This window comes from Narcine bancroftii, chromosome 7 (genome assembly GCF_036971445.1).
Source record: "Narcine bancroftii isolate sNarBan1 chromosome 7, sNarBan1.hap1, whole genome shotgun sequence".
NCBI classification, from domain to species: Eukaryota; Metazoa; Chordata; class Chondrichthyes; order Torpediniformes; family Narcinidae; genus Narcine; species Narcine bancroftii.
The window spans coordinates 26,099,033-26,126,264 of NC_091475.1; the positions used below are offsets into that span (position 1 = coordinate 26,099,033).

Genomic DNA, 27,232 nt, shown 5'->3' on the forward strand with positions numbered 1-27,232 from the left:
TCTCACCTTATGGTTTTAGATTCCCCTACTGTGCTTAAAATAAACTGTGATTATTTAACATATTCACACCCCTCATGATTTTATAACCGCTACAAGATCCCTTTCACTCTCCCGTGCCCCAGGGAGAAAAGACCCAGTTTATCCAGCCTCTCCTTATAATTCAAGCCTGCCAGACTGGTGTTAGGTCTGCTTTGTTCATGAATGAGTGAGACAAACACCAGACTGAGTCGAAATCAGGGTTCTTTGTTCTTTATTACCGGATTGTAACACTGCGACTAACCATGTTAGTCGGAGAATACATTCTGCCGTTATCAGCAAAATGGTGATTTTTTATACCCTTGGATACGTGCTTAGAACATCATCATATCATTACTTGTCCAATGACTAAAACTGTTGCTATCCTTTCCCTGCTAGCTTCCTGCCTCTCAATCCATCAATGTCTCTCTTATCTTGTAAGTATAAGGATGCATTTACATCTTGTTACAGCCCTGTACAGGGCAGGGTAACTCCTTACACATTCCCATCTCATGATGTTTTACCTTACACTGGGTAACCTGAATGTTTTCTGTATCCTCACAGATCCTTCTTTTCAGTGACCTGGGATTCATTTGTGTGATACAGTGTTACATAAAGATTCATTATAATCTCCCCACAATTCATCTGTTGATCAAACCAAGGATCCCATATGCTTTGATAACTTGTTTTTGGCACCTCCATAAGTTAGTGTCCATTTTTCTTTGGCTGTATCTGTAGGTGTTTTTCCTCTTAAAAAGGTATCAGTCCACAAGCCTGTGCATGTCCTTTGGGCCCAGTGCTAACCTCACTCTTCATAATATTCTTCACTGTGAACATTTTGAAATTCTGACCTGTGCATTCAAATCCAAGTAATTAATATATAATGGGAAGAACACCAAGCCCCAAGAATCACCACAGCCTTCTTGCAGTCCCAAAGTCATCTGACTTAAATCAATAATATAATTAACTCTATAGGCAAAGGGACAGAGGGAAGAAGCAAATATTAATATGTCCAATCACATATTAAATCATAATTTGGGCTGCAATTCAAAAACATTTTGAAATGTACAACTCTCCAACATAAAACCATTGCCATTATTAATCTTCTCAAAATTTAAAATGATCACCATCATACTTATCATTTTCTCACGGCCATGCACATAACATTTGATCAATGCACTTCTTGTGATTGAACTTGGGAATAAGGTGATTTGTTGAGGGGATATCATTTCGTACCTGAGTTTGAACAGAGGCATAAGGTCCTCCAGGGTCAGAGCTCAGTAGGTTTTCGCTGTTCATTTTAGTTTTCAGACAAGCAATGTAGCGGTTACAGAAATCTTTGCACAGGTCATTAACCTTCTCCAGTTCCAAAAGATGAATACGGAGCACTTGGATCGCTTTCACCATCTTCAAAACACCAAAAGAAGAGATAAGATAAGTCTAAGACAGAACAAACAAATTAACTATTTGATTTGACTTGTAATAGTTGAAGTCAAATAACAGCACTAACAACAATTACAATAATTTCTGGAGATTTTTTATTTGCAAATGCTATCATGCTGAAGGAATTAAACCTTAAATTCCTCAGATGTAAAGCTGATTCACAAAGTCATGCACTGTAGTTTGGTCTGGAACATTAGTGCATGAGACAAATGTGTGTTTGGAAACTGGAGGCGAGGGTTGTGGTTGAACAGTGTTTTTCTGACTGAAGGTTTGTAGCTAATGTTGTACCACAGGGATTGTAGAGGGCCTATACTAGGAAACTCAAGTTTTCAGTTATAGAATTATAGATTCACACAGCATAGAACAGACCCTTTGGCCCAACTGGCCAAGATGGACTTCTGGACTAGTTGCATTTGGTCCTCATCTTTCTAAGCCCTTCCATTCCATATAACTTTTATCAATTTTGCCACCATCTTCTACCCTGCCCTCAAATTCACTTGGTCCATCTCCAGCTCCCTCCCCTTTCTCAATTTCTTTGTCCTAATTTTGGGAGACAAGCTACATGAAGATATCTTTTATAAATTCACTAAGTTAATTTGATTATATCTCTGATTACATCTCTTGCATCCCTGTATCCTGTAAGGATTCGATTCCATTCTCTCAATTCCTCTGTCTTTGCTCATCTGCTTCCAGAATAAGGCTTTCCATTTCTTGACACCTGAGATGTCATCCTTCTTCAGAATATGTGGCTTCCCCCTACTGCCATCCTCTCAGCCATCATCCACATTTCATCTATTTCCCTGCACATTTACCCTGGCATGTTCCACCACTCTACCCACAGACACATTTTCTCCTCAGCTCTCTGCTTTCCCTAGGGATTTCTCTCTCCTCAGCTCCCTCATACACTTATCTCTTCCTGCCAACTGCCACCTACCCTTGTGACCGCAAGAAGTGTTACATTTACATTTATACCTCCTAACTCACTACTATTTAGGGCTCCAAACAGACTTCTAAGTGAAGCAACACTTCACTCGTGAATCTGTAGGGGTCACTTACTCCATCTGACGCAGCCTCCGCATCAGGGAGATTGAATGCTGACTAGGAGACTACTTCATCTAGCACCTTCACTCTGCTGTAACTGCTTAAGCCTCCCAGTGAAGAACAACACCTTATATTACATCTCAGCTGTCTCCATCTAGATGGCATTATTATCAACTTCCAATATTCATTAATTTTCTCTCCTCCCCAGAGATTGATAGGTTCTTGATCAGCCAGGGCATCAAAGGTTATGGGGAGAAGGCTGGGCAGTGGAGCTGAGAGGGTAAATGGATCAGCTTATGATTAAATGGTGGAGAAGACTCAATGGACTGAATAGCCTATTTCTGCTCTATGTCTTATGAACCCCATTCTTTTATTTTCCATCATCCCTCTGACTCCCTTCCTCCAGCTCCACACCTCCTTCTTTTCCTTTCTCCTATCAAAGAACATCTTTCTCAGCCCTCTGCCTCCTCCAACACTTCTCAGCTCCTTTCTCTTTTACCCCCTCCCACCTGCATCCATCTACCACTGGCTAGTCTGTACTCCTCCCCCTTCACCCCCCCACCCCCACTGGCCCACCTTCTTATTCAATGGTCTGTCTGATTTGCAGCACTCCTGGAGAAGGACTCAAGTGAAAATATCAATTGGATCTTATTTTTTATGTTTACTGAGTGACCTGTTGAATTTCTCCAGCATTTTTGAAATGTATTTCTCTGCCGAAATGTCTTGAATGTAAAAATTGTCCCTGTTTCTACAGTTTCCTCTGGCAGCTCATTTTACATATAGACCACCCTCAAGTCCTTCTTAAATCTCTACCCTCTTACCTTAAACTTATGCCCTCTAGTTTTAGAATCATCTACCTTCAGAAAAAGACTGAGCATTTATTTTACCCATGTTCCACATGATTTTATAAACCTCCATTAAATCATCTCTCAACTTCCTTCACTCCAGGAAATAAAGACCCAACCTATCTAATCTCTCCCTTTCAGCCACAGCAACATCTTGGTGAATCTCCTCTGCACCCCTTTCAATATATTGATGTCCTTTCTATAGCTGGATGACCAGAACTGTATATTGTTCTCTAAAGAGAATGTCACCAACACCTTGTACAGCTGAATCATGAGGTCCTAACTTTTGTACTTTATAGCTTGCCCAATGAAGGCCGGTGTGCTAAGTGCCTTCTTATAACCACCTTGTCCACCTGAGTTGTCATCTTCAGGGAAATATGCATTTGTACCTCTAGATTTCTTCTGAGTTTAAAAAAAAATTTTCTGACTGCAGAAAATTGACACCATCAGTGCCAATTAGCTTCACTCATGTTTACAAGTTTACATCCGTTCTCACCAAATTATCAATCTCCGGGTCTTCACTGAAAAATGGCTTCCCTTCCTTTTCCTGTTTGCGAACAAAGTTTTCGATGTCCACATCAAAGCTTGCCGAGGTGATGCACTCAGAACCTTGGGTCGATTGCTCACACTTTTCAAACAGAAGAGCCAAAAGTGGGAAGAGAGGATGTCTGCAAAGAGATAAAGGTAGAATAAGCATCAGTTGTAAAATCAAGAGCCTATTGAGAATATAGAACCAATTACAGAGGTCTTTGCTAAGACAGTTACATCATTCTGTGGCCTCTGGTAAAGTGCTAGATGATTGAATGGTGGCTACAGAGCCTGACATTAATAGTGGAAATGTTTCAGGAGTGGATGCTGAGGGACATTAGGTGGAATGACTGGAAAATCGCAAATGTCATCCCACTATTCAAGAAGGGAGGCAGCAAAAAGGAAATTTTATGCTGGTTAGCCTGACGTCAGTGGTTATGAAGATGTTGGGATCGATTGTCAAGGATGAGGTATATGACAGGAGGCATATGACAGGATAAGCCAAAGCCAGCATGGTTTCCTTAAGGGAATATCTTGCTTGACAAACCCATTAGAATTCTTTGAGGAGGTGACAAGCAGGCTAGATGAAGGTGAATGTATTTGGATTTTCTGAAGGCCTTTGAACGTGAAGCTACTAAACAAGAACCCATGGTGTAACAGGAAAAATATTACCATGGGTAAAGCAATGGCTGATTGGAAGGATGCAGACAGTCGGAATTCAGAGATCACATTCTTGTTGGCTGCCAGTTACTAGTGGTGTTTCACAGGAGTTGGTGTTGTGGCTGCTCCTTTTTATGTTGTACATCAATGATTTAAATTATGGAATGAATGGCTTTGTGACCGTTTGCATATGGTGGGGCATACTCAATGGCCTGATAGCCTATTTCTTCTCCAATGTCTAATTGTCTTAGGATGTGGAGGGGCAGTTAGTATCAAGGAAACAGGGAGACTTCAGAAGGACTTAAAATGGGCTGAGAAGTGGCAAATGAAATATAATGTTGGAAAGTGCATTGTCATGCACTTTAGTAGAAAAAAATAAATGGGGAGATTATTTTCTAAATGGGGAAAAATTGAAAATACCCAGATGCAAATGGACCTGGGAGTCCTCGTGCAGTATAGGTTAAAGGTAAACTAAAGGTTGAGTTGGTGGTGAAAGGAAATGTAATGCTGGCATTCATTTCAAGAGGAATAGAGAACAAGAGAAGGGGAGCTTTACAAAGCACTGGTGAGACCTCACTTGGAGTATTGTGTGCAGTTTTGAGCTCCTCATTTAAGAAAGGATGTGCTGATATTAGAGAAGGTTCAGAGGAGGTTCACTAAGATGATTCCGAGAATGAATCCGGTTATCTTATGAGGAGTGTTTGATGTTTCTTAGCCTGCATTTGTTGGAATTTAGGAGAATAGTGGGGGAGGGGGAGGATCTAATTGAAACATTTCGAACATTGAAAGGCATGGGCAGAGTAGACATTGAAATATTGTTTCACATGGTGGGAGAGTCTAGGACAAGAGGGCACAACTTTAGGATGAAATGGCATCTACTTAGAAGAGATGTGTAGGAATTTCTTTAGCCAGAGGAATTTGTTACCACAGCTGGATGTGGAGGCTAGGTCACTGCATCTATTTAAGGCAGAGATTGATAGGTTTTGGATTAACCAGAGCATCAGAGGTTATGGGGAGAGGGCCAGGCAGTGGGGCTGAGTGGGAAAATGGATCAGCTATTGATAGAATGACAGGGCAGACTCAATGGGCTGAATAGCTTATTTCTGTTCCTATGCTTTATGGAGCTAAGGGGAGAGGTTGGACAAATGTGGGTTGCTTTCACTGGAGTGACCATAAAGATTTTCATAATATTATTAGAGTCATTGATAGATAGGGTGGAGAGTCAGAATGTTTTTCCAAGTGTAAAAATGTCATACACTGGAGGGCATGCATTTATGATGGGGGTGAGGGGTGAAAATGGTGTGTACCTAGTATGACCTGTCAGAAAAGTAGTGGAAGCAGATGCAATAGCAGCATTTAAGAAGCATTGAGAGAGAAACACAAATATCAAATGTGTCTATTATGTGGATTTCAGCAACATGTTCAGTGTTGCTAAGGGCCTGTTCCCATATAACCATATAACCATTTACAGAGTGGAAACAGGCCCGTGCTATAATCTTCTGTTTGAATTCAGAATTGGCTTGTCTACAAGAAGCTGAGGGTGGTGGTGGAAGGATCAAATTCTGCCTGGAGTTTGGTGACCAGACATGTTCTGCAGGGTTCTGTTTTGGGACCCCTGCTCCTTGTTATTTTTATAAATGACTTGGGCAATTGAGTTCAACAGTTGAAGACAAAGGAGGGAACAGTCATCATTGGAGTGGGCTGAGTCACAGTGGTAAGGCTTTGGCTCAACAGGCTTCAGCCAAAACAGGTAAGAGGCGAAGAATAATTGGAGTTGAAGTCAGAAAGGGCCACCCTATTCAAGGAACAAAAAGGATTCAGCGGGTTAGGCACAGGTAAGGGCAGGTTTTTTTTAGATAAAATCTACTCATAGACAGTGGGAATGGCAGCCAAGGCAGGGGAATGCTCCTTTTACAAAGTGTGGCATCAGGGAAGCCAGCAGTATCTCTGGCAACTTCATCTGTGAGAAGTGCATCCAGCTGCAGCTCCTGACAAGCTGAGTTAAGGAATTGGAGCTGGAGTTGGCTGAACTCCAGATCATTCAGGAGGCAGAAGGAGTGATAGACAGGAGTTATAGAGACAGTATCACACCTAGGAGGCAGAAGGAATGTAGATTGGTTACAGTCAGGAGAGGGAAAGGGAATAGACGGGCAGTGCAGGGCCCCCCTGTGGCCATCTCCTCAATATACTTGTCAATAACAAGTATACCATTTTGGATACTGTTGGGGGGGGGGGGGGGGGGGGGGGAACGACCTACCAGGGACAAGCCACAGAGATCAGGTCTCTGGCACGGAGTCTGGTCCTATGGCTAAGAAGGGAAGAGAGGAGAAGAGGTGAGCTGTAGTGATAGGGGATTCCATAGTTAGAGAGACTGATAAGAGGTTGTGTGAAAGAGATAGAGTATCTTGGATGGTATAGCTGCCTTTAAAGTGCCAGAGTCCAAGATATCTCAGATCACATTTCAGGAGGGAGGGTGAACAGCCAGATGTCATGGTCCATGTAGGATAGGAAGAGGAGGAGGTCGTGCAAGGAGCATTCAGGGAGTTAGGCGTTAGGTTGAAGGACAGGATATCTAGGGTAGTGATCTCAGAATTGCTACCAGTGCATGTGCTAGATAGTCAAGGATAATGCATCTTAATATGTGGCTAAAGACATGGTGCAGGAGGGAGGGCATCAGGTTTTTGGATCATTGGCCTCTCTTCCAGAGAAGGTGGGACCTGTTCTGACAGCACAGTTTGTATCTGAACTGGAAGAGGACTAATATCCTTGCAGGAAGGTTTGTTAGTGCTGCTCCAGTGGCTTTAAACTAGATTTGCAGGGGGAGGAGAACCAGAGTGCCAGAGCAGATAGAGAAGTGGAGGAGGGAAAAGATGATGTTAAAATTGCATGCAGCCTTAGAAGTCAACGAGTTGAATGTAGTGAAAATAAAAACACAAATTGCTGTAAAAGCTCAGCAGGTCAAACTGTGTCCTTTATGTAGCAAAGGCAAATATATATAACTGATGTTTCGGGCTTAAGCTCTTCATCACAGAATGTGAGGAATGTGGTGGAAATGTTCTTAAGTGCATCTATTTCAATGCAAGGAGTATTGTAGGAAAAGCAGATGAGCTTAGAGCGTGGATTAGCACGTGGAATTGTGACACTGTGGCTATTAGTGAAACTTGCTTACAGGAGGGCAGGACTGGCAGCTCAATGTTCCAGGCTTCCGTTGCTTTAGATGTGATAGAAAAGGGAGGGGGTGGGGAATGAAAGGAGGAGGAGTGGCATTGTTCGTCAGGGAAAATATCACAGCTGTGCTCAGGCAGGACAGACCAGAGGACTCGTCTACTGAGGCTATATGGGTGGACCTGAGGACGGGAAAGATGCCACACTCATGGGATAGTATTATAGACCGCCCAATAGTCAATGAGAATTGGAGGAGCAAATCTGTAGAGAGATAGCAGACAGCTGCAGGAAACATAAGGTTGTGATAGGAGATTTTAACTTTCTACATATCAACTAGAACTCCCATACTGTAAAAGGACTCAATGATTTGGAGTTTGTCAAATGTATTCAGCAAAGTTTTCTAAATCAATATATAGAGGCACCAACTAGAGAGAGTGCAATACTGGATCTCCTATTAGGGAACGAAACAGGACAGGTGACAGCAGTAGGTGTAGGGGAACATTTTGGGTCCAGTGATCATAATGCCATTAGTTTCAAGTTAATTATGGAGTAGGATATGCCTTGGACTCAGGTTGAGTTTCTAAATTGGAGAAAGGCCAATTTTGAAGAAATGTGAAAGAATCTAGAGTGTGCAAACTGGGATAAATTGTTTTTGGGCAAAGATGTGTGAGGCAAGTGGAGGGCCTTCAAAGGTGAAATTTTGAGAATGGAGTTTGTATGCTCCTGTTAGGATCAAAGGGAAGGTTAGAAGGTTTTTGAGGGATATTGGCGATCTGGTTCGGAAGAAAAGGTGTATAACAGGAAAAGGCAACATGGAGCAAATTAGGTTCTTGAAGGGTATAAATATACAAGAAAAATCTAAAGAACGAAATCAGGAAGGCTAAAACAAAACAAGAGATTGCTTTGCCAGACAATGTGAAGGGTTTCTATAGGTATATTAAGAGGAAAAGGATAGTAAGGGACAAAATTGGCCACCTTGAAGATTAGAGTGGTCAGCTTTGTATGGAACCAAAAGAGATGGGAAAGATTTTAAATTATTTCTTTTCATCAGTATTCACTCAGGAAAAGGGCAAGTAAGCAAAACAAGCAGTGTGGTCATGAAACCTATACATGTTAAAGAGGAGGAAGTGCTTGCTGTCTTAAAGCAAATAAGGGTAGATAAATCCCCAAGGCCTGACAAGATATTCCCTTGGACATTGAGGGAGGCTAGTGTAGAAATTGCAGAGGCTCTGGCAGAAACATTTAAAATGTCCTTAGCCACGGGTGTGGTGCCAGAGGATTGGAGGGTAGCTCACATTGTTCTGTTATTTATAAAAGGCTCCAAAAGTAACCCTGGAAATTTTAGGCCAGTGAGCCTGATGTCAGTAGTAGGTAAGTTAATGGAAGGAATTCTAAGAGATCAGATATACAATTATTTGACTAGCCATGGACTGATTAGGGATAGTCAAGATGGCTTTGTGTGTGGGAGGTCATGTTTTACCAATCTTTAGAGTTTTTCGAGTAGATTACCAGGAAAGTTGATGAAGGAAAGGGTGTAGATGTTGTCTATATGGACTTTAGTAAGGTTCAGATGCTAAGTATTCATGGTGAAGTAGTGAACTGGGTATGACAATGGATGGACGAGAGAAGCCTGAGAGTAGTGGTGGACGATTGCTTCTCAGACTGGAGGCCTGCAACTAGTGGTGCACCTCAGGGATTGGTGCTGGGACCATTGCTATTTGTCATCTATATCAATGATATGGATGATAATGTAGTAAATTGGATCAACAAGTTTGCAGATGACACTAAGATTGGACAGAATGGAGGGAGTTTGGAACAAGCTACCAGCTGAAGTGGTGAATGTGAACTCACTTTTAACATTTAAGAAGAATTTGGACAGGTATATGGATGGGGGAGGTATGGAGGGCTATGGACTGGGTGCAGGTCAGTGGGACTAGGAAAAAAAATGGTTTGGCACAGACTTGAAGGGCCGAGGAGGCCTGTTTCTCTGCTGTAATGTTCTATGGTTCTCTGGACTTGGATGAAGAACTGGAGGAATGAGTTAGTAAGTTTCTGGATGACATGAAAGTAGGAGATGCAATGGTAGGAGATAGTGCAGAAGGTTGCCATAGATTACTACAAGGTATAGTTAGGATACAGAGGTGGGTGGAGAAATGGCAGATGGAGTTCAATCTGGAAATGTGTGAAGTGATGCATTTTGGAAGAACTAATGAAAGCTGAATATGTAGTTAATGGCAGATGGAGTTCAATCTGGAAATGTGTGAAGTGATGCATTTTGGAAGAACTAATGAAAGCTGAATATGTAGTTAATGGCAGATTCTTAGTGTGGAAAAGAGATCTTGGGGTTCAGGTCCCTAGATCTCTCATGGTTGCCGCACAAATTGATAGGGTGGTTAAGGTGCCACATGGTGCGCTGGCTTTCATTAGTCAGGGGATTGAGTTCCCCCACATGAAATGGATGAAGAACATGTCTTGTGAAGAAAGATTGTAGAGCTGGCTCTGATCCTCCTGTATCTCTTCCCTGATGGGAGCAGCTGAAAGATGCTGTGTGCAGGGTGGAAGGGGTCCTCAATGGTTTTGGTTTTGTAGATTGATTCCAATCCATTTTTCTCTGCAGCAACCATTCCACACTGTGATAAAGCCGGCCAGAATGTTCTCCTGCAAGCTCCTTAAGGAAGATAACTGGATAGAAATTGTTCCAACAGGTAAACATAGTATGGATTGAGGGAGGACAGGTGATGTTTGACGAATTCTTTGGTGTTTTTTGGGACATAATAGTGCAGTGGATTGAGGGGAATATGTGGATGTTGTGTGCTTGGGTTTCCAGAAGGCATTCAATTAAGGGCTGCATAAATGATTTATCCATAAGATACATGGAGTTGGTGGTAATGTAGTAGCATAGATAGAGGATTGGTTAACCAATAGAAGGCAGAGAGTTAAGATAAATGGATGTTGCTCTGGTTGGCAATAAGTTATAAAAAAAGTGCTGCAGGGGTCATTGCTGGGCTCAAAACTGTTCAAGTTTATTTTCATGCGATTGTTCACATGCAACCTGATGAAATAGTGTCTTTCAAGGCCATGGTGCACACACAAAAGCACACAATACACACCGTATTAAAATAACATAAACAATCAAAATAAATATGTATAAATATTTGGGATGAATGTTATAATTACAGGATTCTGTTTATCAATTGCAGCCTGAGGGAAGAAACTATTCCCTAGTCTGGGAGTCCTGATTTTGATGCTCCTGTACCTTCTTTTTGATGGAAAGAGTTTTCTATAATTTCTTGAGCACGGTTAGCATAGCAGTTAGCGCGACACTATTGCAGCCCCAGCGATCCAGGTTCGGGTGGCACGGTTAGCATAGCAGTTAGCGCGACACTATTGCAGCCCCAGCGATCCAGGTTTGGGTGGCACGGTTAGCATAGCGGTTAGCGCGACACTATTGCAGCCCCAACGATCCAGGTTCGGGTGGCACGGTTAGCATAGCAGTTAGCGCGACACTATTGCAGCCCCAGCGATCCAGGTTCGGGTGGCACGGTTAGCATAGCGGTTAGCGCGACACTATTGCAGCCCCAGCGATCCAGGTTCGGGTGGCACGGTTAGCATAGTGGTTAGCGCGACACTATTGCAGCCCCAGTGACTAAGGTTTGGGCAGCATGGTTAGTGTTGGGGTTAGGAATATATAGGTCGGCACATCGAGCGCCAAAGGGCCTGTACTGTTCTGTATTGTTTTATGTTCTATTATAGCCCCACTGACCCGAGTTTGGGCGGCACTGTTAGAGTAGCAGTTAGTTTCACGATATTACAGCTCCAGCAACCCGGGTTTGGCCAGCACGGTTAGCACAACACCATTACAGCCTCAATGACATGAGTTTGGGTGCCACGGTTAGCGTAGTGGTTAGCGTGAAGCAATTACAGGCCCAGTGACCTGGGTTCGGGAGGTATAGTTAGAATAGCGGTGAGTGCGATGATACTACAGCCCCAGAGACCCTGTTTCGGTTGGTACAGTTAGCGTAGCGATGCTATTACAGTCCCAGCGACCTGGGTTCGGGTGGTTAGTGTATTGGTTAGCGTATTGGTTAGTGCGGTGCTATTACAGCCCCAGTGTAGCAACTTTTTCTTTGGCTTGGCTTCGCGGACGAAGATTTATGGAGGGGGTAAAAAGTCCACGTCAGCTGCAGGCTCGTTTGTGGCTGACCAGTCCGATGCGGGACAGGCAGACACGATTGCAGCGGTTGCAAGGGAAAATTGGTTGGTTGGGGTTGGGTGTTGGGTTTTTCCTCCTTTGCCTTTTGTCAGTGAGGTGGGCTCTGCGGTCTTCTTCAAAGGAGGCTGCTGCCCGCCAAACTGTGAGGCGCCAAGATGCACGGTTTGAGGCGTTATCAGCCCACTGGCGGTGGTCAATGTGGCAGGCACCAAGAGATTTCTTTAGGCAGTCCTTGTACCTTTTCTTTGGTGCACCTCTGTCACGGTGGCCAGTGGAGAGCTCGCCATATAATACGATCTTGGGAAGGCGATGGTCCTCCATTCTGGAGACGTGACCCATCCAGCGCAGCTGGATCTTCAGCAGCGTGGACTCGATGCTGTCGACCTCTGCCATCTCGAGTACCTCGACGTTAGGGGTGTGAGCGCTCCAATGGATGTTGAGGATGGAGCGGAGACAACGCTGGTGGAAGCGTTCTAGGAGCCGTAGGTGGTGCCGGTAGAGGACCCATGATTCGGAGCCGAACAGGAGTGTGGGTATGACAACGGCTCTGTATACGCTTATCTTTGTGAGGTTTTTCAGTTGGTTGTTTTTCCAGACTCTTTTGTGTAGTCTTCCAAAGGCGCTATTTGCCTTGGCGAGTCTGTTGTCTATCTCATTGTCGATCCTTGCATCTGATGAAATGGTGCAGCCGAGATAGGTAAACTGGTTGACCGTTTTGAGTTTTGTGTGCCCGATGGAGATGTGGGGGGGCTGGTAGTCATGGTGGGGAGCTGGCTGATGGAGGACCTCAGTTTTCTTCAGGCTGACTTCCAGGCCAAACATTTTGGCAGTTTCCGCAAAGCAGGACGTCAAGCGCTGAAGAGCTGGCTCTGAATGGGCAACTAAAGCAGCATCATCTGCAAAGAGTAGTTCACGGACAAGTTTCTCTTGTGTCTTGGTGTGAGCTTGCAGGCGCCTCAGATTGAAGAGACTGCCATCCGTGCGGTACCGGATGTAAACAGCGTCTTCATTGTTGGGGTCTTTCATGGCTTGGTTCAGCATCATGCTGAAGAAGATTGAAAAGAGGGTTGGTGCGAGAACACAGCCTTGCTTCACGCCATTGTTAATGGAGAAGGGTTCAGAGAGCTCATTGCTGTATCTGACCCGACCTTGTTGGTTTTCGTGCAGCCCCAGTGTAGCAACTACTATCCATAAAAAAGCCACTCAGAAGCTAAGTGAGCTCTTTATTGTGACATGTTCGAATAGATTCTTAACGAAGTCCAGATGCATTTTAAATTGTTTATTAGAGAAAACATAGGACTTAAAACGTGCTAACGACCAGTTTCTTCGTTAATGTAACGTGTAACATCTAATGATCAACATGTAACGGTCAACAAAAAATAATGGAGCCTCACTCACCCACCATCTATTCCCCCATTACAGTCAACGCAGGCTAACTATCTGCTTCAGCTGCGCCCAACCCCCGCGCATGCGCCAACCCCCAGTCCATACCGTATGCGCACTAGAAGAACCCGTGCAGCCTCCGGACCCCGGGACGCCGAAAACGCCCACAACCAAACTGACAAAGGTAAACAACGAACCTTTGGATCTTACACAGGGCCCTAAGTATTATGTCTCAAATAATAATTGATTTATGGAGGGGGTAAAAGTCCACGTCAGCAATTATAAATAACAATCAAATACAGTAAATTCCAATATTATGTAGATCTTCTTTCTTCATTCGTCATAGGCCAGAGGTTACCAGCACATAGCCTTGAAAAGAGTGATCTTTACCACCACTCTGGACCAGTAAAGTGCAAGGGGCAAGATCCAAAAAACAACAAAAATAAAGTAGCCAGTTTGGGGTTTCTTCCACTGTCACAGCATTATATAAGGAAATTCAAATTCCACCAACCCCTGTGGCTCTTTAACAATGTCTTGTTATTTTAAGCAGTTTGTCAAGAAACTCTGTTTCAAGTACATTGTCTCTACTTGCATTCCCAATGCGTATTGGAATATTCATTGTAATTCTGAGGGTAAAGCAGCCAGACACACATAGAATCACCTCTGATTTCACAGCACTGTTCTGGCCCATTCATTGCAAGACCAATCCCATAATGTAAATACTGTAAGTTACTGGAGTGTTGTGCAAGGAACTGCAAATCCCTTGCACTTTAAAACGACTGGAGATTCTTCATTGCATATCCCAGAAGATCCTCTCTGATTATTATCACAGTCACGCCAGCACGTCCAGTATTTTTCTGAGCACCATGTTCATTCCATGCTCACACAGTGTTTCTCCAGTACCACAGAGCATATTTACATAAATATAAGTTAGACTAGAAGGTAAAACACATTGAAATATTAAAATATTAAGATGTATCCAGTAAAAGTCCACAGTACACTATCCACATATGTTCTGGAGCCTGATGTCATGAGTGTTGTCGACGTCCTTCACTGTAGGAAGAGAGCCCCCCAATGATCTTTTCTATTGACTTCACTATCCTCTGCAGGGTCTTGTAGTCCAAGGAGGTACAGCTTCCAAACCAAGCAGTGATGAAGGTGCATTGAGAGCACAGGATGTTCTCAATATATCCTCTATAGAATGTAATGAGGATGAAGGGTAGGAGATGAACTTTCCTCAGCCTTCGCAAGGTGCTGCTGGGCTTTCTTGGCAATGGAACTGGTGTTGAGATTCTCTGCCAAGTGCACTCCAAGGAACTTGATGCTTTTGATGACCTCAATGGTCGACCGTCAATAGTCAGCAGAGCATGGTCTCCCCGGGTCCTCCTGAAGTTGACAACCATCTCTTTTGTTTTTTTAATGTTCAGATACAGATTGTTGGCTCTACACCAGTCTGTTAGCGACTGTACCTCCTCTATATGCTGACTCCTCATTCTTACTAATAAGGCCCACCATGGTCACGTCTTCAGCAAACTTGATGATGTGGTTCGAGCTGTGTTTAGCTGCACAGTCGTGGGCCAGCAGTGGACTAAGCACGAAGCTCTGGCGGGCCCCCGTGCTCAGTGTGATAGTCTTGGAAGTGCTGTTACCAATCCAGACTACTTGAGATCTCCCCAACAGGAAGTCAAGAATCCAATTGCAAATAGAGATGTTATATCCAGCAGGCTCAAGTTCCTTGAGGTATCATACTGAGGTATGATTGTATTACTGAGGTATGATTGTATTAATGCCGAAATGAAGTCGATAAACAGCAGTCGAACATACAGGTCCTTATTTTCCAGATGGGTGAGGGCTAGATGGAGGGCAGTGGCGATGGCATCATCTGTAGAACTGTTGGATCTGTATGCAAACTGGAGGGGGTCCAGTGATGGGGACAGCAGGAGCTTGACATACCCCGTGACAAGCCTCTCAAAGCACTTCATGACGATGGACATGAGTGCAACAGGGCTGTATTCATTGAGACAGGACACAAGCTGCTTCTTTGGCAAGGGAACAATGGTGGTGGCTTTGAAGCCCTTTGGGACCACGGGGCTTCTCAGGGAGATGTTAAATATGTCAGTGAAAATATCTGTTAGTTGAGCCGCACTTACCCTGAGCACTCCGCCGGGAATGTTATCCTGTTCCAGCAGCTTTCTATGGGTTGACCTTGCCTAACTCTATCTTCATATTGGCCATTGCAAAACACAGCACTTGATTATTTGGAGGAGAGATGGGGGAATCACCAACACAGGCAAATCGTGTAGTCTTGTGATTGGTGATATCTTATATGCCCTTCCACATGCATCGTGTGTCCTTGCTGTCCAGGAAACTATGCGCACATTTTGCTTACCTGATGGCCTTAGACATCTTGGCTCTTACAATAGCTATGGTTACCTTGTCTTTCGCTCTGAAGGCAGCATCATGGCTCCTAAGCAGCACACGCACCTCCACAGTCATCCATGGCTTTTGGTTAGAGCGAGTAATGATGGTCTTGAATACAATTATGTCATCAGTACACTTACTGATGTAGCTGGTCACTGATGCGTATACTCCTCCAGATTGATGCAGTCGCCATCGGTTGCTTCTTCCTTGAACATGTGCCAGTCAATGCACTCAAAACAGTCTTGAATGCCTGAATGGCTCCCACTGACCAGGTTATAACCTGCCACAAAACTGGTCTGGAGCATTTGACGAGCGGTCTGTATGCTGGGATTAGCATTACAGAGATGTGGTCTGAGTATCCGAGGTGGGGGTGGGGGGAGGGGGGGGGGCTCTCCCTAATTCACGACGGAAATGTACTGGTATGAAGTGGAATTCCACACCATGAACTGTCTCATTGGTACAATAGTAAACATAAAAGGCATTCGGGTTCAAATTCCAATTGCTTGGATTAGGAATAGTTCTATAAGCATCAATCTTGGGGTACACAATATTCAAATTTCCATATTTCTCTGCTTCTTTGGCTGCATTGGCAAACCAAGCTCCAGTAACCACATAATCTGTACTTCTCTCTTTTTTTAATCCAATAAAATGTAAAGGTACAGCACTGAAGTGTCCAATTCCACATCCCTGGAGAAAGATCACTTTATAGTTTTCAGGAATTTTTAGTAGTTCTTGTAGGTCATTTTCTATACTGTTGACAATTTTGATGAAGTCTGCCGATCTATGGCTCGTTTCCAGAACACTAATTCCAAGCCCTCGATAATCGAACAGCTTTTTCTGTGCTTCTGAATACTGGTAAATAACCATTACTTCTTTCAAAGGGTACTTAACAGGAAAGGTCTTTCTGTCTCAGATCACTCTTCCAAATTCAATAACTGACTGCATTTGGATGACTGCTGTCTCAATATGTTTATCAATAACAGATTCCCTTACTTCTGGGATCATGAGGCAGTGAATGCTTTGTGCATCCTTATTTTCTCCAGATTTTGTATCAACCTTATGTTCTGGTACATGAGTTTAGTGATAAATGTTGAATAAAACAGCAAATAAAGTTTTCAAAGCTCTTTCACAATTTCCAGTACTCTTTTCACCCTTTAACCTTCTACGATTCAATGGCACATAACCAGTTCGTGAGGATGTCCGTAAATTTGACTAGTCTGGGCACCATGCTTCCATTTCTGCTTTGAAAAATTGGATTAGGGATTGTGTAAATGAAACCATCCATTTATCCATAATGATGTCACTGTCCTCAACTGTACTTTCATTGAAAAGAAAATGAATACCCTCTTCCTTCGGCAATCTCTGAATATCCTCAATAAGGAATCTGCATGCATTGTACCATGGCAGGAAGACATCCTTGAGAACATCTCTCAATCCTTCTTCTTTAAACCATAAATTTCTGCTCATAACAGAGAAATTAATAAGGTACAGCCTAAATGCATCTGCACCATAGGTGAAAACAATATGAATTGGATCTGAGTAATTCTTTTACATTTGCTCATTTTCTGACCATGGTTACTATGCAGTAACAGGTAACCAACAGTTCCGTAACCGTACTCACACATGTCGGCAAAATGATGCAGTTGAGCAGATGTCACCATTCCAAAGTTTGTGGGTTTGAAGCATATGTCAACCTTAAAGTCTTCCAGTTTATGAAGATCTTGAATCCATTCCTGTACATCTTTTTGATTCTCAAAATGTTTGAACAATTCCAAAAATGATGTTTCAAGACTTGATGTTTTTCTTTTGTTACCTTTTCTAGCTCTGTCTTGGCCTCTTCATTCTTTTTGTCATAGACCTCCATCACTTGAAAACCAATTTTAGCATTTTCATCAACAACCTTTTTCAACAAAAGGAAGAAACTGCTAAATTTACTGAAAAAAGAAAAAATTGATATAGCATTCGTGCAAGAAACACATTTAACTGAAATAGAGCACAAGAAATTAAAGAGAGATTGGATAGGACATGGAACAGCAGCGTCATATAATTCAAAAGCTAGAGGGGTAGCTATATTAATCAGTAAAAATGTACCAATTAAAATAGAAGAGGAAATAATAGATCCAGCAGGGAGATATGTAATGATAAAATGTCAGATATATTCGGAGTTTTGGAATTTACTCAATGTATATTCACCTAACGAAGAAGATCAAAAATTTATGCAAGATATTTTTTTGAAGATAGCAGACACACAAGGGAACATACTAATAGGAGGGGATTTCAACCTTAATTTGGATTCAAACATGGATAAAACTGGGAAAAAAATTAACAGAAAGAACAAAGTAACCAAATTTATAATTAAATTGATGCAAGAAATGCAACTTTTGGATATATGGAGGAAACAACACCCAAAAGAAAAGGAATATTCATATTATTCGGGTAGACATAAAACAACCTTTTTCAACTCTGCACTTTGTGCAAGGCTTTCCTCATGTTTCTGTTTCCATTTCAAAGTTATACCTTCCTGGACAGCAAGCTCTTGTTTTACAGCTTGCATTGTAGCATCCATGTCTTTCTGGCTCTATTCTAAAACTTCAACAATAGCGCCTTCAGAACAATAGATGCAAAACTGCCGATTGGATCATTGAGAATAAATTATGCATCCGGGATTAAGGAAACCACATCTACCGTTTCATGATTAGGATTAGAATCCAGCTTCATGATCCATAATGCTCCTAGTTGTTAGAACTTTAAGATCAGAATTAGTGTCCAAGGATTAACCAACACATTCATAAGGCTTTTCTTTAAAGGTAATCCAGTGAAATAATGGCCATCAACCAGCTTGGCAGTTTTTGAGACTAAATCCAAAAACTGCTTTTCTTCTCTTGAAGGTTCTTGGTTGTCAATGAGGCACTCAGGAATGTCACTCCTGAACTGCTATTCCCACAGCTCATCAAGTTTCACAACTGATAGCTTGTTGACACTTGTTACTGACTGGTCCTGAGCATTATCATTTTTTTCCTCCTAATGGTCCATTAGTCGTCCAACCAAGCATGGTTTTCACAGAGTAAGGTTTGTCTCCCACTCTCCGTATTACATCTAGTAGAGCCTTTGGTACATCTGAGCCAATCAGCAACTCTAACTCAGAACCAATTTCAGGTAGATAAACATTCTTTAGATGAGACCACCGATCGATATTGTTTTGATGTGGGATGTTTACCCTATGCACTGGCATAGTTTTCTGATTATATTTGCCTGGGAGATCACAAAAATCCAGTCCAGCAACCTCTAAGCCTGAAACAATTCTGGTTTCAACGACCTTCCTTTGACCCATAGTTCTCAATAGCATCCTTGACCTTTTCCCCTGAAGATTAAGCTTATTCATTAGCCTCACTGTGCAAAATGATGCAGTGCTACCTGGGTCAATGCGTAACTATGCACTGTTGCTTTCCCCTTCCTGGCCTTGACTTGTACAGGCACTATTGAGTGTTTGCAGTTATCTTCACTGGTCCCGGTAAGACCACCTGCCTGAACAGAGGCTTCAGCACTATTTTCAGCTGCTTCCTTTATTTTTGCTTGCTTCTTTTCCATTTCCTTCTTTCTTTGGTGGATATGCAGCATTCTGGGATGCATTGAACCACACATATTACAGCTGAGCCACTTCCTGCAGTGTTTGCTTATGTGTCCTTTACACAGACAGCCAAAACATACTCCATTTTCTTTCATTTTCATAGTGATTTTCTCCTTATGTGGCCTCTTTTCTAACTGTGGACACATCTCTAAAGCATGTCCACCTCCACAGAACAAACAGCTCTTCACAGCAGGCAAACTTTCCTTTTCCTTACTTCCTTCATCATTTTCCTTATCTTCAACAGTGGTGGCAAAGACATTTCCTTTCATTCTTGGATGAGGCTGTGACTTGGACCTCCCCATATCTCTGTTCACTATTGGAACATCTTTGATATCTCCAAATACTGGATCTGTTGCAATCTACACTTGCCGTTCAAGGAAATACACCATATCCTTAAGGGTAGCTCTTTGATTGTTTTCCTGTCTGGAACTTACAGGCAACAGTTCTCCCTCACCTGGTAGGACAACTTCCTTATGACAACTAGAATATTACCAGGCACGTCAAGCTCATTCATGTAGTTGATATTTTCCATGGCATTACAACATCCTCTTTGCCAGATCATGTATGCTTGTAGAGCCTTTGTAACATCTGGTCTTATTGATGACCATGAAAGAGCCTTCTCCATATTGTTAGGTCTGCTTTGTTCATGAATGAGTGAGACAAACACCAGACTGAGTCGAAATCAGGGTTCTTTGTTCTTTATTACCGGATTGTAACACTTGCAACTAACCATGTTAGTCGGAGAATGCATTCTGCCGTTATCAGCAAAATGGTGATTTTTTATACCCTTGGATACGTGCTTAGAACATCATCATATCATTACTTGTCCAATGACTAAAACTGTTGCTATCCTTTCCCTGCTAGCTTCCTGCCTCTCAATCCATCAATGTCTCTCTTATCTTGTAAGTACAAGGATGCATTCACATCTTGTTACAGCCCTGTACAGGGTAACTCCTTACACATTCCCATCTCATGATGTTTTACCTTACAATATAACTTGTCACAATTTTATGCTCGTCGCCAAAATGCTCCTGTAGTAAAGACTTAGCCTTCCCAAATCCTCAGTCCGAGGCCATATGTAGGCAACTCCTTGTGAGTTCCCTTGGCTGTCCTATTGTGTACTGTTCCAGATAATAGAGACAATCTCTGGGGTTTTTGTTCTTACTTTCAATACCGTGTTCAAAGGATTTAATGAACACTTGGTACTGAAGTGGGTCACCATCAAAAACTTGAATCTCCTTCTTGGGCATGGAAGAGAGATACTGCAGCTGGACCAATAATGTGGCGATTTCAGTTTGCCTTTCTATGGCTGTGAATGTGTTACTCTGTTCACCGTTGCTTGTAGCAGGTAATGTAGCTGGAGCTGTCACATGTGCATGTTCACCCGGATTTCTGATGATTGACTGAAGTGTCAAGGGAGTTGTGGTACAGCTCTGTCTGTAGTTGTTATTATTGGTGTTTGTGGATTGGCAACACCGTGCTTTGGGAGAATTTGTCCAGGTATGTGCATGTCTTGTAACTGGTACAAAAGGATCTGCCTTAGCATTGTGTTTTCTTTTCCTGTTGTCCTTTTTCAAAATATGACTCCATACTATCAATCACCTCAGATAAATTACTTCAAACACCGGATCCCTTTGAGGCTCCTAGTACCCTTGCCTTGGCCATATTAGCAGCAATGCTTGCATCCAGCTCCATTTTTCTCCTTAACTGCTCCTCTTGCTGCTTCATTTCCCTCCTTAGCTGCTCCACTTGCTACTCCTTCTCCCTCCTTAGCTGCTCCACTTGCTCTTCTAAGTTGCTGACTTTAAATTCAGTCAATGTCATCTGCAGTGGTTTTAATTGCACCTCAGTGGCAATGGTGGCTATTTTACACATCCCCATCCCACCGTTCAACAAGCTTGAGCACCAAGCACACACAAATTTTTAAATTTAGACATACAGCATGAGACCGTGCCGCCCAATTTACACCCGATTAACCTACACTCCTGGTACGTTTCGAACGGTGGGAGGAAACCGAAGCCCCCAAAGAAAACCCACGCAGACATGAGGAGAACGTACAAGCTCCTTACAGACAGCATGGGATTCAAAACCTGGTCCTGATCACTGATGCTGTAACACCATCATACTAACTGCTACACAAACTGTGCTACCTGAGCCCAAAATCGACAGTCGCCAATGGACAAGCGGCAGCACCTCCAAACTGTGTCCAAACTAAATAAATACATTGAAGGAATCCACAAAATAATCCAACCATTTCTGATGGCTTTGATGTGCTGCTATCATGAGTAAGTTTCCACCATGGCAACAGTCAATGATATTGCAGTGATTCTTGGCAAATGACTCTGCCAGCGTGTTCATAGGACATTCTGCTCTAGGATTAGAAAAACTGGACCCCTCTGTGGCTGATACTCAGTCCAATGGAGGCAGATTGCTTACAGCAGCCTGCGCTCGTCATTTCCAACATGGCCACCATATTGTTTCCAGTATCACTCAAAAACCAAAAAGGGACATTCTAACAATATTCAATTCAATCATGTTCGATGTTTTCTGTTGACTAAACTGTAGCAACTACTATCCATTCAAAAGCTGCTCAGAGTCTAAGTGAGCTCTTTACTGTCACGAGGTCAAACAAATTCTTGACAAAGTCCAGATGTCTTTTAAATTGTTTATTAGGGAACACAAAAGGACCCAAAACGTGGTAATGACCAGTCTCTTCAGTAACGAAGCGTTTAACAGTCAACAGAAAATATCGGAAACTCACGTACCCATTGTCTACTCCACCATTAATCAACAGGGGATAACTAACTGCTACAACCCCACGTAACCCCCGCGCATGCGCCAACCCCCAGTCCGCAGCACATGTTTTTCTTTCTTTGGCTTGGCTTCGTGGACGAAGATTTATGGAGGGGTAATGTCCACGTCAGCTGCAGGCTCGTTTGTGGCTGACAAGTACGATGTGGGACAGGCAGACACGGTTGCAGCGGTTGCAAGGGAAAATTGGTTGGTTGGGGTTGGGTGTTGGGTTTTCCCTCCTTTGTCTTTTGTCAGTGAGGTTGGCTCTGTGGTCTTCTTCAAAGGAGGTTCCTGCCCGCCGAACTGTGAGGCACCAAGATGCACAGTTTGAGGCGATATCAGCCCACAGGCGGTGGTCAATGTGGCAGGCACCAAGAGATTTCTTTAGGCAGTCCTTGTACCTCTTCTTTGGTGCACCTCTGTCTCGGTGGCCAGTGGAGAGCTCGCCATATAACACGATCTTGGGAAGGCGATGGTCCTCCATTCTGGAGACGTGACCTACCCAGCGCAGTTGGATCTTCAGCAGCGTGGATTCAAGGTTGTCGGCCTTTACCATCTCGAGTACTTCGATGTTGGAGATGAAGTCGCTCCAATGAATGTTGAGGATGGAGCGGAGACAACGCTGGTGGAAGCGTTCTAGGAGCCTAGGTGATGCCGGTAGAGGACCCATGATTCGGAGCCGAACAGGAGTGTGGGTATGACAACGGCTCTTTGTGAGGTTTTTCAGTTGGTTGTTTTTCCAGACTCTTTTGTGTAGTCTTCCAAAGGCGCTATTTGCCTTGGCAAGTCTGTTGTCTATCTCGTTGTCGATCCTTGCATCCGATGAAATAGTGCAGCCGAGATAGGTAAACTGGATGACCGTTCTGAGTTTTGTGTGCCCGATGGAAATGTGGGGGGGCTGGTAGTCATGGTAGGGAGCTGGCTGATGGAGGACCTCAGTTTTCTTCAGGCTGACTTCCAGGCCAAACATTTTGGCAGTTTCCGCAAAACAGGACGTCAAGCGCTGAAGAGCTGGCTCTGAATGGGCAACTAAAGCAGCATCATCTGCAAAGAGTAGTTCACGGACAAGTTGCTCTTGTGTCTTGGTGTGAGCTTGCAGGCGCCTCAGATTGAAGAGACTGCCATCCGTGCGGTACCGGATGTAAACAGCATCTTCATTGTTGAGGTCTTTCATGGCTTGTTTCAGCATCATGCTGAAGAAGATTGAAAAGACGGTTGGTGTGAGAACGCAGCCTTGCTTCACGTCATTGTTAATGGAGAAGGGTTCAGAGAGCTCACTGCTGCATCTGACCCGACCTTGTTGGTTTTCGTGCAGTTGGATAACCATGTTGAGGAACTTTGGGGGGCATCCGAGGCGCTCTAGTATTTGCCACTCACTTTCCTACTCACGGTGTCGAAGGCTTTGGTGAGGTCAACAAAGGTGATGTAGAGTCCTTTGTTTTGTTCTCTGCACTTTTCTTGGAGCTGTCTGAGGGCAAAGACCATGTCAGTAGTTCCTCTGTTTGCACGAAAGCCGCACTGTGATTCTGGGAGAACATTTTTGGCGACACTAGGTATTATTCTATTTAGGAGAATCCTAGCGGAAGATTTTGCTTGCAATGGAGAGCAGCGTGATTTCCCCTGTAGTTTGAGCAGTCTGATTTCTCGCCTTTGTTTTTGTACAGGGTGATGATGATGGCATCACGAAGATCCTGAGGCAGCTTTCCTTGGTCCCAGCAGAGCTTGAAAAACTCATACAGTTTGGCATGCAGAGTTTTGCCGCCAGTCTTCCAGACCTCTGGGGGGATTCCATCCATACCTGCTGCTTTGCCACTTTTCAGTTGTTCAATTGCCTTATATGTCTCTTCCCAGGTGAGGACCTCATCCAGCTCTAGCCTTAAGGGCTGTTGAGGGAGCTGGAGCAGGGCGGATTCTTGGACTGAGCGGTTGGCACTGAAAAGAGATTGAAAGTGTTCTGACCATCGGTTGAGGATGGAGATCTTGCCGTCCGAGCTGCGCAGCGGGCTTTGGATTTGGGGTGAGTGGCCGTACACAGCCTTTAGAGCCTCGTAAAAACCCCTGAAGTCGCCAATGTCGCATTGAGCTGGGTTCATTTGGCGAGGCTAGTCCACTACACATATTGGATCTCCCGGAGTTTGTGCTGAAGATGGCTACATGCCCGACGGAAGGCTCGTTTCTTCTCTGGCCAGGACAGCTTTGCAAGGTTAGCCTGGTGGGCAGCTTGCTTCTTTGCCAGCAGCTCCTGGATTTCCTGGTTGTTTTCGTCAAACCAGTCCTTGTTTTTCCTGGAGGAGAAGCCCAGTACCTCTTCAGTGGATTGCAGTATGGCAGTCTTCAGCAGATCCCAGAGGGTTTCAGGGGACGAGTCCGTGAGGCGGATTGCATCCTCGAGCTTTGCTTTGAGGTTTGCCTGGAAGTTTCCTCTCACTTCGTCTGACTGCAAGTTTCCAACACTGAACCTCTTTCTGGGGGCTTTACTGTTCCTGGACTTTGGCTTGAAGTGAAGGTTGAGCTTGCAGCGAACCAGCCGGTGGTCAGTGTGGCATTCCGCGCTGGGCATGACCCTGGTGTGGAGCACATCTTGTTTGTCTCTTTCTCGCACCAGGACGTAGTCCAGGAGGTGCCAATGTTTGGATCGGGGATGCATCCAGGTAGTCTTCAGGCTGTCCCTCTGCTGAAAAAGGGTGTTTGTAATGACAAGCCACTGTTCTGCGCAGAGCTCCACAGGAGGCGCCCGTTGTCGTTGCACTTGCTGACACCATGCTTACCCAGGATTCCTGGCCAGGTTTCTGAGTCTTTGCCGACGCGAGCTTTGAAGTCGCCAAGGATGACAACCTTGTCAGCTGTAGGGGTGCGTTGAATGAGGTTGCACAGATCAGTGTAGAACTTGTCCTTTTCTGCTGGTTCCGCCTGGAGGGTTGGAGCATAGACAATGATGAGGGTGATGCGACGCTTGTTTTGAAGGGGGAGTCGCATGGACATATCTGGTCCGAGTGGCCTGTCGGGAGGTTTTCGAGTTTGGAGGCAATGGAGTTCTTGACCATGAAGCCTACACCAGATAGGCATCGTTCATCCATAGACTTGCCAGACCAGTAGAGTGTGTAGCCTGTGCCGCGTTCTTGGAGGCTGTCTACACTGAGAGTGGCTATGCCGATGTCAAGTCTGAGGAGTTCATGTGCAATGAAGGCAGACCGACGTTCAGGTCGGTGGCTGTCAGCCTTGTCTAGCATGGTTCTGATGCTCCTGCATGCTAGCTTGAGTTTGTGAGCATCTTTTGAGGGGGAGGACGTGGAGGGGGAGGACGTGGACATATTCTCGGGCCTGCGCAAAGGAGCTTTTAGGTGGAGTGCAGTGTGCGCAGTACTGGCCCCACCCTTTACACCCATGGTTCGTGTGCCGTGACCAAGCAAGCTGGGACGTGGCAGCGAGGTCCTTGGGTCGTAGGTTTTATATCGGAGTGGCCTTCTCCTATGCAGGTTTGTTACCCGGGCTGGAGGGACCTGCCTCCCCTCCTAGGTCGGACCATTACATGGTCGCAAATCACCTGTGGACATGGCCTAGGTAAGCTTAATTGGGTTCTCTAAGTACCTCTGAGGTAGGTCAGGGACCCGGTTGGATTTTGACAGGGTTGACCGAGTCACACCCTTTCTTACTGCTGTGTAACTGGGGTGTAAAATGTAAAAAGTGAGGGGGAGGCGGTGGCCCCGGCCTCGGTAGAGCGAAGCAGGTGGAGGCCCCTGTCCGGGCAGAAAGAAGGAGGCGGCGGTCCCGGTCCGGGCACAGGGAAGGCAGCGGCGGCCCCGGTCCAAGCAGAGGGTAAGCAGCGGCGGCCCCGGCCCAAGTCCGAGCAGAAGGTAGGCGGCAGCGGCCCCGATCTGGGCAAAAGCGAGGGGGAGGCCCTGGCCTCGGTAGAGCGAAGCTCTACTGAAAAATATTATAGTAATTAAATATAAATACAAATACAATTACATACATGTATATTAGTTGTGGAAGAAAGACCATGAATATAGATTTGTAAGATGCGATAATGGTTTTAACGTTTGTTGAAATGTAAATGTGCACAGCACAGAAGAGGGTGCACAAAATCAGTGAACCGGTGCGGACTCGAAAGGCCAACATGGCCTGTTTCCGCTCAATAAATGGTTATATGTGCACTGGAAGATACAGAACACACGCAGCCTCTGGATTCCAAGATGCTGCTGACACCCACAGTCAAACTGACAACAGTAAACAATGAACTTTTGGCTATTACACCCAGTGACCTGGGTTGAACTTGGGTTACTGGGGCTGTAATAGTGTCGCACTAACTGCTACGCTAACTGTTAGCGTAGTGGTTAGCACCACACTATTACAGCCTCAGAAACCCAGGTTCAGGCAGCATGGTTAGCGCAACGTTAATACAGCCCCAGTGACCCGGGTTCAGGTGACACGGTTAGCATAGCAATTAGCACAACGCTGTTACAGCCCCAGCAACCCAAATTCGGGCAGCGCGGTTAGCGAAGCAGTTAGCGCAATGCTGTTACGCCCCCAGAGACCCAGGTTCCGTTGGCATGGTTAGTGTAGCGCTTAGCACCACACTATTACAGCTCCAGCAACCCGGGTTCAGATAGCACAGTTAGTGTAGCAGTTAGTGCAACGCTTTGACAGTGTCAGTGACCCGGGTTTGGGTGGCATAGTTAGTGCAGGGGTTAGTGCGACCCTATTACAGTCCCAGTGACCCGGGTTCGGACAGCACAGTTAGTGTAATGGTTAGCTTAATGCTTTTACAGTGTCAGTGACCCAGATTTGGGTGGCATAATTAGCGCAACCCTATTACAGCCCCAGCGACCCGAGTTTGGGTGGCGCGGTTAGCGTAGTGGTTAGCACGGCATTATTATAGCCACAGCGACTTGGGTTCAGGCAGCACGGTTAGCATAACAGTCAGCGTGATGCTATTACAGCCCCAGTGGCCCGAGTTTGGAAGACACGTTTAATGTAGCCATTAGTTCGATGCTATTAGAGCCCCATCAGCTCGGGTTTTGGTAGCATTGTTAGCTTAGCGGTTAGTGCGGCACTATTACAGCCCCAGCGACCTATGTTTGAATCCCAAACTGTCTG

At 44.5% G+C, this 27,232-nt stretch overlaps 1 protein-coding gene across 6 annotated transcripts in view; it reads right to left on the reverse strand.

Annotated features, from left to right (window-relative positions):
* Positions 1–27,232, reverse strand: part of LOC138738620 (homeobox protein PKNOX1-like) — an 86,346-nt gene that overhangs the window by 28,920 nt on the left and 30,194 nt on the right. For all 6 annotated transcript variants that reach the window (XM_069889198.1, XM_069889196.1, XM_069889195.1 and 3 more), the window contains 2 exons: positions 3,841–4,012; positions 1,252–1,422 (listed from right to left, as the gene is read on the reverse strand). In XM_069889198.1, coding sequence (XP_069745299.1) covers positions 1,252–1,422; positions 3,841–4,012 — 343 coding nt within the window. The remainder of the gene's footprint in view (positions 1–1,251; positions 1,423–3,840; positions 4,013–27,232) is intronic.